The sequence below is a fragment of the Myxine glutinosa genome, chromosome 4 (assembly GCF_964187855.1).
Source record: "Myxine glutinosa chromosome 4, kmMyxGlut1.1, whole genome shotgun sequence".
Taxonomy (NCBI): Eukaryota; Metazoa; Chordata; class Myxini; order Myxiniformes; family Myxinidae; genus Myxine; species Myxine glutinosa.
In genome coordinates, this window is record NC_136264.1 from 104,169,619 (window position 1) to 104,182,242 (window position 12,624).

General features: G+C 42.3%; 1 protein-coding gene across 1 annotated transcript in view; it reads left to right on the plus strand.

Moving 5' to 3' along the window:
* CTDNEP1 (CTD nuclear envelope phosphatase 1) overlaps positions 1-11,129 on the plus strand; it is a 73,817-nt gene extending 62,688 nt beyond the window's left edge. The window contains exons 6-8 of the mRNA XM_068113072.2: positions 4,388-4,499; positions 9,135-9,219; positions 9,928-11,129. Of these exons, the coding sequence (XP_067969173.1) occupies positions 4,388-4,499; positions 9,135-9,219; positions 9,928-9,988 (258 nt within the window). The 3' untranslated portion in view covers positions 9,989-11,129. The remainder of the gene's footprint in view (positions 1-4,387; positions 4,500-9,134; positions 9,220-9,927) is intronic.
* Positions 11,130-12,624: the final 1,495 nt, after the last annotated feature.

The window sequence follows — 12,624 nt, forward strand, 5'->3', positions numbered from 1 at the left end:
AGATCCGGCCTATCAGTTGGATACAAAAACATAAACTGTTCAGCCTGGCTGAGGTATGCGCTCCACCGAGTGCCGTTCTAGTTATAGATGTCTTTTTCAACATGGATGGGGGTGCGGCATGAGGATGATGATGAGGGGGAAGGGTGGAATTTTTTTTTTCAGTTCATATGGTTCAGTGTGGGGGGTGGGCCCGAATTATGTGTACTAGCGTGACTTGGCACGCCTCACCACACTTCGTTTCAGAGGGATAGGCATCTTTGACCATGTCATCTTTCTCAGGTAGTGAGGAAGAAGAAGAACCACTTTTAGAGGCCATTTTTCCCTGCAGAGCAGGGGTTGGCCTTTTTCGGGGACCATGGTCCCCTTTTTGAATCGATGTTTTATGGCCGGATGCCCTTCCTGCCACCAACCCTGTTAGTCGACTCTTGCGACACACAGGGAATTACCAGTGAACTGGTACTCAATTTGCCGACCTCGGAAGGATGACAGGCTGAGTCAACCCCCCTGGCGTTAATTCAGCGATCAACCGGATTCGAACCCAGGATCCTAGGATCCCAAGCCAGCATCCTGACCAGTGACCACTAAGCCAACACCAGGCTTTCTCAGGCAGTGAGGGATGGCGGGAAATGGTGGGTGGGGTTAGTGGTGGTGATGGTGGATTGGGGATCGTGGGGGAATGGTGGAGGGGGGGGGGGGGGGGGGTGGGGTGGATGGTGATGGGTGGGATGATGGGGGAGAGCAGCCAAAATTGGGTCTTCAGGGACTTTTGGGTCTTTAGGGTCTTCAGTGTCTTTTGGCTTTTCGGGGTATTTTGGGTCTTTTGGTTTTTGTATCTTTGGGGTGTTTTGGGTCTTCAGGGTATTTTGGGTATTTTAGGTCTTTAAGGGTCTTTTCGGTATTTGTGGTATTCTGGGTCTTTAAGGTCTTCAGGGTCTTTTTGGTATTTTGGGCCTTTGGGGTATTTAAGGGTCTTTTGGGTCTTTGCTGTGTTTTGGGTCTTTGCTGTGTTTTGGGTCTTTGCTGTGTTTTGGGTCTTTGCTGTGTTTTGGGTCTTTGCGGTGTTTTAGGTCTTTGGGGTCTTTTGTGTCTTCATGGTCTTTTGGGTTTTCATTGTGTTTTGGGTCTTCAGGGTCTTTTGGGTCTTCAGGGCTATTTGGGTCTTCAGGGTCTTTTGGATCCTCTGGGCCTATAAGGGTATTTTGGGTCTTTGAGGTATTTTGTGTCTTTGGGGTCTTCAGGGGCTTTTGGGTCTTAAGGGTCTTTTGGTTCCTCTGGGTCTTTTCGGTATTTGTGGTATGTTGGGTCTTCGGGGTCTTTGAGGGTCTTCAGGGTATTTTTGGGTATTTGGGCCTTTGGGATCTATAAGGGTGTTTTGGGTCTTTGCTGTGTTTTGGGTCTTTGCTGTGTTTTGGGTCTTTGCTGTGTTTTTGGGTCTTTGCTGTGTTTTTGGGTCTTTGCTGTGTTTTGGTCTTTGCTGTGTTTTGGGTCTTTGCTGTGTTTTGGGTCTTTGCTGTGTTTTGGGTCTTTGCAGTGTGTTGGGTCTTTGCAGTGTTTTGGGTCTTTGCAGTGTTTTGGGTCTTTGCAGTGTTTTGGGTCTTTGCAGTGTTTTGGGTCTTTGCAGTGTTTTGGGTCTTTGCAGTGTTTTGGGTCTTTGCAGTGTTTTGGGTCTTTGCAGTGTTTTGGGTCTTTGCTGTGTTTTGGGTCTTTGCTGTGTTTTGGCTCTTTGATGTGTTTTGGCTCTTTGCTGTGTTTATGGTCTTTGCTGTATTTATGGTCTTTGCTGTGTTTTTGGTCTTTGCTGTGTTTTGGGTCTTTGCAGTGTTTTGGGTCTTTGCAGTGTTTTGGGTCTTTGCAGTGTTTTGGGTCTTTGCTGTGTTTTGGGTCTTTGCTGTGTTTTGGGTCTTTGCTGTGTTTTGGCTCTTTGCTGTGTTTATGGTCTTTGCTGTGTTTATGGTCTTTGCTGTGTTTTTGGTCTTTGCTGTGTTTTGGGTCTTTGCTGTGTTTTTGGGTCTTTGTGGCGTTTTGGGTCTTTGGGGTCTTTTGTGTCTTCATGGTCTTTTGGGTTTTCATGGTGTTTTGGGTCTTTTGGGTCTTCAGGGCTATTTGGGTCTTCAGGGTCTTTTGGATCCCCTGGGCCTCTAAGGGTATTTTGGGTCTTTGGGGTGTTTTGGGTCTTTGGGGTCTTCAGGGGCTTTTGGGTCTTAAGGGTCTTTTGGTTCCTCTGGGTCTTTAAGGGTATTTGGGGTATTTTGGTTCTTCAGGGTATTTAATGGTATTTTGGGTCGTCAGGGTCTTTAAGGATCTTTGGAGTCTTCAGGGTGTTTTGGGTCTTTTGGGTCTTTGGGGGCCATTTGGGTCTTCAGGATCTTTTGGATCCTCTGGGTATTTTTAAAATATATACCTCTGGGTATCCTATGGGTATACCTCTGGGTATCCTCTTTAAGGGTATTTTTGGTCTTTGGGGTGTTTGGGTCTTTTGGTTCTTTGGAGTATTTAAGGGTCATTTGGGTCTTCAGGGTCTTTGGTTTTTTCAGGGTGTTTTGGGTCTTCAGGGTGTTTTGGGTCTTCAGGGTGTTTTGGGTCTTCAGGGTGTTTTGGGTCTTCAGGGTGTTTTGGGTCTTCAGGGTGTTTTGGGTCTTCAGGGTGTTTTGGGTCTTCAGGGTCTTCAGGGTGTTTTGGGTCTTCAGGGTGTTTTGGTTCTTCAGGGTGTTTTGGGTCTTCAGGATGTTTTGGGTCTTCAGGGTGCTTTGGGTCTTCAGGGTGCTTTGGGCCTTCAGGGTGCTTTGGGCCTTTGGTGTCTTTTGGATATTGAGGGTCTATTGGGTCTTCGGAGTCTTTTGGGTCTTCTTGGCCATTTGGTTCTTCAGGGTCTTTTGGATCCTCTGGGCCTTTGAGGATATTTTGGGTCTTTGGGGTCTTTGGAGTGTTTTGGGTCTTCGGGGTCTTCACGGTCTTTGGGGTCTTTTGGGTCTTCAGGGTCTTTTGGGTGTTGAGGGGCTTTTGGGTCTTGAGGGTATTTTGTTTCCTCTGAATCTTTAAGGATCTTTGGGGTATTTTGGGTCTTCTGGGTATTTTAGGTCTTTTGGGTGTTTTGAGTCCGTTGGGTCTTTAAGGGTATTCAGGGTCTTTAGAGGGTCTTTTGGGTCTTCGTGGTATTTTGGGTCTTTGCAGTCTTTAAGGGTATTTTGGGTCTTCAGGGATCTTGGTGGTCTTAAGGGTCTTGGGGGACTTAAAGGGTCGTCAAAGGTCTGAGGGGTCTCAGCAGTCTAAAGGGTCAAAAGGTATATTCCAACAGTACGTAATTAAGAGTTCACGGACTGTTTTTTGGGTGTTAATTTTATTTGAAGCAGAAGACTTTTTGATCACAAATAAACAAACATACAAACATCACCATATACGTTTGCTCTATTATAATAAGATTGTATGTAAATATGCATCGTATATCACCGCCTTGTGGAATTCGATATTACAAGTCCAATAAAATACGTCATCGATGGCATAAAAGTGGGAGAATTACCCGTCTGTAAGGACAGGATCTTTGCTAGTTGCGTGAATTTTTTAGCCGCGTCGCAGACGCTGGTCATAGAGTGCCCTCTGCTGTTGTTGTTGTTCTTCTTGTTCTTCTTGTTCTTGCAGAGAAGACAAAACCTCAAAGCTCCACCCATTCTGGGAACCATAGCTCCACCCATTCTGGGAGAGCCTTCATATAAACAAATATCCACCATTTTATTAACTCGCATAGCTTTGAGGCCTGTTTTGTAGGCCCGTGGTGTCTTCCTCTCTCACACAGTTTTATTTCAAATCAAATTCGATATATCATTTCATTTTTCACAGTCGCCAACATAGTTTTAGACTCGGTTGAAAAAAAACGGGAAGAAAATCCGATGAAAGTTGCCCTTTTATAGAACGAAATGAATTCTCAAAGGCCTGTAACTTCAAGTCCATTGAGATTTTTTTTTTTTAAATCGCGGCATGGTCAGTCATACACCGCCCGAAATAAGAGACGGGAAAATGCCGAGATATATATATTTTGTTTAAATCGCGGCATGGTCAGTCATACACCGCCCGAAATAACAGACGGGAAAATGCCGAGATATATTAAAAATTCGTCGCCACACACGGGAAATTGCCGAGATATATTTTCACTTTGCACAAAAATAACATCAAGTAATCGAATGAATAGGAATGTCCTGTGCCTATAACATCGACGTTATAGGCACAGCTGCATCTAGGCATTGTGTAACATCGACGCGGCTTTTATTTGAATTAAAACTTTTTGTACTTGTTACAATGAAGTTTTCTTGCAATGTAAAGGGCTTTGAGTTTTAATTCCAAAATGGAAAGTACCATGTAAGAAACCGATCTGATTGATTGATCTTTATTTCAGCACTGCACTGTAGAAATGGGAAGCTACACGAAGAACCTCTCTGCAGTGCACTCAGACTTGGCCAGCATTATCATCCTCGACAATTCACCCAGTGCATACCGAGGGCATCCAGGTACATAAATAATTAATTGAGTGCTTGTGGATGAACATACCGATTTTTATGTAGTTTTCTTCGAACCAACTTTGTTAACGATTACTGATGGGAGCAAGCTGAAGCCGTCAGGGTACAATTATTGATGTCAGTATTTTTAATAACCTTTACATTTTTGCAGAAAAAAAAAAATGTTGACACTGTTCGTCGTTGAATAAGCGGCGAATTGAAATGGGGTTTACAATAAGTTACAATAAATTGAGACTTACTTGAAATTTGGCTCAAATTACTTGTTGACATCTCTGCAAAATAAAAGCAAATGAACCACCTTTGGAGGCCATTTTTCCCCGCAGAGCAGGGGTTGGCCTTTTCCGGGCACCGTGGTCCCCTTTTTGAAGCAATGTTTTATGGCCGGATGCCCTTCCTGCCACCAACCCTGTTCGTCCACTCTTGCGACACACAGGGAATTACCAGTGAACTGGTACTCGATTTGCCGACCTCAGAAGGATGACAGGCTGAGTCAACAACCCCCCTGGTGTTAATTCAGCGATCGACCGGGATTCGAACCCAGGATCCTAGGATCCCAAGCCGGCACCCTAACCGCTAAGCCAACACCAGGCCTTAAAATAAAAGCAAATACAAGAATCAATTTGTAAGGAAAAGAGAATAGAGGGAAGAAAAAAGGGGAATGCAGGAGTTGAACTATATACATGGTGAAAAATATTCTAACAGAGTCGGTCTCCCCAACGGGTGACGTCAGACCGCTGGAGAATAAACTCCCGAGCAAAGGCGAACAGAGCAAGCACGGATAATCCGCAATGAGGTGGTTTTGTTTTATTATTCGAACCATGCGGCAGCTTCAGCGTGCAAACTGTCTGACGGTGGGGAATTTGATTACACTAGACGACATGATCGTGGCTCAAAATACACTGCAAACCGCTTCAAAAGAAACAACAGATTTAATAAATAACGGGGATGGAGACACGGGAAGCGAATGACAATAAAATAAACTGAAATGTCCAAACGCCAGTGTTGGCGACTCGAACTCGAGTCGCAAAATTTTGCGGCTTGCGACTCCAATCGGACTTGAAACATTGACCTGGGACTTGGTGTCTGGAGACTTGCATGCGACTTGAGTATATAATGACTTGTTGACGATGTTCGGAAAATAATCGTTGAATAAACTTCAATTGAAAACGGGGCTTAAAATAAGTGGTAACTGATTTTCCATTGTGGGTGCGCCATCTTTGGTCAATGATGACGTTGTATACTGTACATGTGTAGCACGCCAACATTCACAGGGTCGCGTACCGTTCTCCAAAGGTTAAAGGGAGTGTCCACTCTCCAGACAGCACACAACGTCCAAGCAGGAACCACCAATCTTACCAACGTGGCTACGTGTGAAAACGTTATTCAAACCATGAACATTCGTCCCGGGGAAAACTTGGCCCGTGATCGGTAACCAAGTTGCACGTGCCAACCCGATAAAAATATTGTGTGATGATTGAAATATGTCAGTTGGCTTGGATTATTTAAACCTCGTCAATAACCGTAAATTTATATAACGACTTGCCTTTTAAAAAAGAAAACGTAAAAAAGTACGTTATCTTGAAAGGCAACAATTGAAGTTAATAATTTATACGCTTCATTTTGACGTACATAATAAATATACAAGTAAGTTATTAAAATCTTCTTTCTGGTTCGACATTGAATGCATTGGTTCTACTTATGAACCATTTAAACATGAGCTGAGGTTACTGTGTTGGCTGAGGTCACTCACCTACATACAGTGCATTCAGAAAGTATTCAGACCCCTTCACTTTTTTCACATTTTGTTATGTTGCAGCCTTATGCTGAAATCGTTTAAATTCATTTTTTTCCTTCATCAATCTACACTCAATACCCCATAATGACAAAGAGAAAACAGGATTTTAGAAAGTTTTGCAAATTTATTAAAAAGAAAAAACTGAAATATCACATTGCCATAAGTATTCATACCCTTTGCTATGACACTTGAAATTTAGCTCAGGTGCCTCCCATTTCTCTTGATCATCTTTGAGATGTTTCTACACCTTGGTTGGAGTCCACCTGTGGTAAATTCAATTGATTGGACATGATTTGGAAAGGCACACACCTGTCTATATAAGGTCTCACAGCTGACAATGCATATCAGAGCAAAAACCAAGCCATGAGGTCGAAGGAACTGCCTGCAGAGCTCAGAGACAGGATTGTGTCGAGGCACAGATCTGGGGAAGCCTACAAAAAGAATTCTGCTGCATTGAAGGTTCCCAAGAGCACAGTGGCCTCCATAGTTCTTAAATGGAGGAAGTTTGGAACAACCAGGACTCTTCCTAGAGCTGGCCGCCCGGCCAAACTGAGCAATCGGGGGAGAAGGGCCTTGGTAAGAGAGGTGACCAAGAACCCGATGGTCACTCTGGCTGAGCTCCAGAGATCCTGTGTGGAGATGGGAGAAACTTCCAGAAGGACAACCATCACTGCAACACTCCACCGAATCTGGGCTTCATGGCAGGGTGGCCAGACAGAAGCCAAACAGTTCAATCATGATTTCATCAGACCACATAAGCTTGTTTCTCACAGTCTGAGAGTCCTTTAGGTGCTTTTTTGCAAACTCCAAGCGGGCTTTCATGTGTTTTTCACTGAGGAGAGGCCTCTGTCCTTTGGTAGAGTTGACATCTCTACCAAACAGCACGTTTAAACTGGTGGTAACAATCTCCCGTTATTTTAATGTTAATCTTAACACAGCAGACTCAGCTGGGAACACAGGACAAAAGAGGGTACATGGGCACTCGTGGCGAAACTGCAAACGCCAAATTGCGATACTGGCTATCTCTGCACAGAGAGCAGGATCTACCAGGAATCTTTTTTGTTCTTGCTCCAGAGATTAGGCATCACAGGTATGCTGAGGAAATGAAAAGTACCGTTTTTTTTTTTAGCATTTACGTAAAGGCAGAGACGAGGAGACCTCAGTCTGTTTCCTGCCAAGGCCCTGGCCATGAAATCCAAGGAACTGTCTGTAGAACTCCGAGATAGAATTGTGAGGAGGCATCGACCTGGGGAAGGGCATAAAATAATTTATACTGTTGAAAGTTCCCAAGAGCACAGTGAGCTCCATCATTAGGAAATGGAAAGGATGTGGAACTATCCAGACTCTTCTTCGAGCTGGCCATCCGACCAAACTGAACAATCAGGCAAGAAGGACCTTGGTCAGGGAGGTGACCAAGAACCCAATGACAACTCAGACAGAACTAGAGTTCCTTGACTGAGATGGGAGAACCTGCCAGAAGGATAACAGTCTCTGCAGCACTTCACAAATCTAGTCTTTATGGGACAGTGGCCAAACGGAAGCCACTCCTGAGAACAAAGGCACGTGACTGCACGCCTGGAGTTTGAAAAAAGGCACGGGAAAGACTGAGAGCACGAGATAAAAAATTTTTTGTGGTCTGATGAGAGAAAAATTGATTTCTCTGGCGTGAATGCAAAGCCCTATGTTTGGCAGAAACCGAGTACAGCTCATCACCCATCCAACACCATCCCTACCGTAAAGCATGGTGGTGGCGGCATCATGCTATGGGGATGCCATTCCCATTTCCGGTTCGACATTGGGAGATTTGTAAGGCTAGAGAGAACAATGAATGGAGCCAAATACAGGCAAATAATTGAGGAGAACCTGCTTCAGAGTGCAAAAGACCTTAGACTGCAGAGAAGATTTACATTCCAGCAGACAACGACCCCAAGCATACAGCCACGACAACACTGGAATGGCTTCAGAATAAGAACGTGAAAATCCTTGAGTGGCCCAGCCACAGCCAGACTTGAATCGCATTGAGAATCTGCAGAAAGATTTGAAGATTGCTGTTCACTAACGCTCCTCATCCTTCTTGACAGAACTTGAGTAAATCTGAATGGAAGAATGGGAGAAACTTCCCAAATCCAAATGTGCAAAGCTGATTCAGACATACCCAAGAAGACTTAAAGCTGTAATCGCTGCCAAAGGCGTCTCTTCGAAGTATTGACTCAGGGGGTTGAATACTTATGTAAATTAGATATTTCTCTATTTCATTTCATATTATTTTGTAAAAATTTCTCACAAAAAAATTCCACTAACATTATGCAATATTATGTGTAGATCAGTGACAGAAAAAAATCTCAAATTAAGCCATTTTCAATTCAGGCTGCAACACAAAAAATGTGAAAAAGTCAAGTGGTGTGAATATTTACTGAAAACTGTAATTTGTGGAGTATCTGGCACTCAGGAGCGATTTTCATGTTATATTTTCTGTGGGAAAATAAATTAATTAATAAATCGCCACTCGTGTTAGGAGAACGTTTTCATATTTTTTGCCCTCATTCTTATCCCATGTACCTTGTGGAGATATCGCTCTCCTTCAAACATTTTTTGATTGTCGTAGGTTGACATGAACTCGAGTTTTATTTCTTGGTGCTGAACGATTGCCCGAGGATGGAATGATTGGGCAGGAAATTGACTTTTATCAGAGGCCCACTTGTGTTTTATCAGTCAACTTTCCTTTCATCCTAATCAAAATGAAAAGTGGTTGGTGTCTGATACCAACGATGCGGTGTTTCAATTTGAATAATTTATTTTGTCTTTTATCATACTCTTTCCCATTTTCACAGACAATGCAATTCCCATCAAGTCTTGGTTCAGTGATCCAAGTGACACTGCACTGCTCAACCTCCTTCCGATGCTAGACGCATTGAGGTGATTTGCGATGCGCAACCTTTTGTCTTGGTTGTCATCTATATATTGCATGCAATAAAATATCCAATACTTTTTTTACCCTCCTTCCCATACCAAAGTTATTTTTGCTTGTGTTTGATTAGAAGCAATTTGTGTTGGTTCTAAAGACTTTGTTCTCCGCACACAACAAAGAGGGACGATGGAAGATGTTTGTTTTTGAAGCTGCATTGGTTGATCGGTATGACCTTAAAAGTAATAAATAATTAAAGCTGCCACTGTTTGCGTTGCACCCATCCTTGAAAAATCTTACAAGCAAGTGACTGTTTGACCAGAAGGTTGTGCACTTTCTTCCAAAGATCTAGGGGTGCAAATTGTGCGAATGAGGTCTAGCATTATGGCTTGTAGGTGTGCACACTCACCTATTGTAGATTCAACGGTGGCTTTCTCAGAGAAGGAGAGCAATCCTGTCCAAATTCCAACTTCCTGCCACCTTCAGTCAAACATCAGTCTTGGCGAGCTGGTTCGCAGAATACTTGGGGTAAAAACGTTCCTTGCCGACCCCACAATAATCTGGGAATAATTTGGGCCGTTAAAGTAGTAGCAGTCATTGGTCGTAGTAGACATTGAGCAAGTGACAAAGAAGATGTTGTGATGTTTTGAATCGAGATTTGTTTTGTTCATATTATTTGAACTAACAATTTACTTTGATTTGTTTTTTTTAAACCATAGGTTCACCGCAGATGTTAGATCGGTGCTCAGTCGGAATCTCCACCAACACCGGCTTTGGTGATGGACGTTTTCTGCTCCACCCGTGCCAGGGCCAGATTCTTTATGACGGTGGAATCATCCGTTTCAATAATCGGAGTTTTTGCTTCGGCTACGTTTCTCGCTCTCTCTCTCTCTCCAAGGCCATCCGTACTGCACCACTGTACTGAGGGATGAGAGAAAGGAAGAAGAATATGGACTACTAAGAGGGGGAGGGGGGGGGGGGAAAGAAGACATTTTGTTCTCTGGAGGACATCCAATACATGTAACCAGGATAGGAAATGTAAAAATGGAAATATGTCGCTTGGTCTTACACTATTTGGATGGGAGATGTCCTGTGTAAGAAATAGGAAAGACCTTCGATATTCGCTCAGATTTTTGGGGCTTGCCAGACAGAATTCCTGTGGTTATGTGACTAAGGACACAATATCCTTCAATTTTAACTCGCGCAGTTTTTGTGCAAGGGCCCATGCCAAGCACACGTGATCTGAAGTGCATCGTTTTTTGTTTTTTTTGTGATGAACTTGCAGTTTGACACGTGACTCGCGATTTCTTGTTTTACAAAAAAAAAAAAATCCTTTTGTGCTCCCTCATCCCATCCATCTGCAAAATCCTGAACAATGTTTCCATAGGTTATACAGGGAAAAGACAAAGCCCAGATATCTCTCATTTTTGTAATGTACATGTCAAACCAATAGTAAGGTTACTGTGTTATTGGAATCTGGATCGTCATTGCGCTGCGCTATTTTTTTTTCCCCCCTTTTATCTTAATATACTGTCCGATACATCCTCCTTCCACTCGTATATGTGTGTGAGAGAATGAAGGAAGCTTGAAACAGATTGAAGGATACTTTTTGTGAACGTGCTGTTTTTTTGCAAAACGTTAGCACACCTATAAAAGTTTAAAACGAAATACAAGCAAGTTGTTTTTATTGCTAGGCCTTATTCACACTGCAACAGGACAGGATGAATTCCAACTTTTTCAGTTAATTGCTTCTGTAATCGTTTGCACTTTTGATTGAACAATGGTGTCATTCTATTGGTTACATTCAACTTGATGTCAAGTTTTGTGGATCGGTGGCAATTTGATAAACGGAAGAGGCCATGTGGTTCAAAAGTTTGATACAGGTGCAACCCGTTTCTAATAAACCAGTTTATTGTGGGAATCATTTGCATTTTCAACTTTTGCAATTGCATTTTGTTACCCTCGTCGGCGGAGAGAGTATTGCATTCGAGTCTGTTTGTTTGTTACTTGCCAAAACAAAACATATTTTGACAAGTATAAGTATGTTGATCACTCCGGTTTGTGTGTTTGTCTGTCCGTTCACTTATACTTGCCTACAGGTCACTTTTAAACCGATCTTCACGAAATTTCACCAAATGGTAGAGTTTGTGGTCCGAAAAAATCCGATATATTTTTGAGGTCAAAAGGTCAACATAGGCCAAAGGTCAACCCCTTTTTTTTTCAAATTTCTAAAATCCTCAATTTTCATCTGATTTACTTGAAATTTGAATAGGATTTTCATATCGGCTATCTGAATTCAACCACCAACTATTTTTGAGATCAGCATAGGCCAAAAGGTCAACAACCATTTCAAAAAATTTAAAATCCTCAATTTTCATCCGATTGACTTGAAATTTGAATAGGATTTTCACATCAGCAAAACCGAATTCATCCACCAACTATTTTTGAGGTCAACATAGGTCAAAGGTCAACATAGGGCAAAGGTCAACCACTTTTCTCAAATTTCTAAAATTCTCAATTTTCATCCGATTGATTTGAAAACTGAATAGAATTTGCAATTCAGCTTACTGAGACCAACCACCAACTATTTTTGAGGTCAACATGGGTCAATAGGCCAGATTTCTAAAATTGTCAATTTTCATCCGATTAACTTAAAATTTGAAGACTATTTGCATATCACGTCACAGAATTCAACCACCAATTATTTGTGAGGTAAAAGGGATGCTTTACTGAGTGTCATTCTCTTTTGTTCTCTTTTGCCAAATGTCGCTCTATGAGTAATTTTTCATCTGTCTGTTTGTCTGTCTGTCTTGTCCGCACCAAATAAATATAATTTGCTCTGCAACCGTTGGCCCGATTGACAGGAATGTTTCACCATAGGTGCACCTCCTCCTGTAAAATATTTTAATAATTATGACGCCATAGGTCATGTGGTATGGCCGCCATCTTGGAAAAGCAAACACTTTGCACCTCTATATCTCTGAAAGTGCTGCATAGAAAACATTGAGACATGGCTCATTGTAAAGAACTCTCCATGGGGAATAACATATGTTAATGATGATGTCATAGGTGCCTCCATTATGACATCATAATTCGACCAGTACAAAACTTCATCTGATCAAGATGAAATTTCTTGAGCGTCACCAAGAGATAAATTGGTGGAGAAAAAAAATAAGATGATTTCATCAGTCACGTAGTTTTGCCGCCATATTTGTTTTATTACAAAAGCCTTAAAAAACACGAAAAAAACATGTCCTGGCGAGGGTCTGCAATCTCTGATTGCTCTTTCTTGTTTATATTTGTCACTGTAAGCATGTTAACACTGGGCTGATTTTTCTTGATCCAGAAAAGGGTTTTGATTGTGTCGACCATTCGTATTTATTTGGTCTTGAAGGGGGTTGGTTTTTGGTTATTTT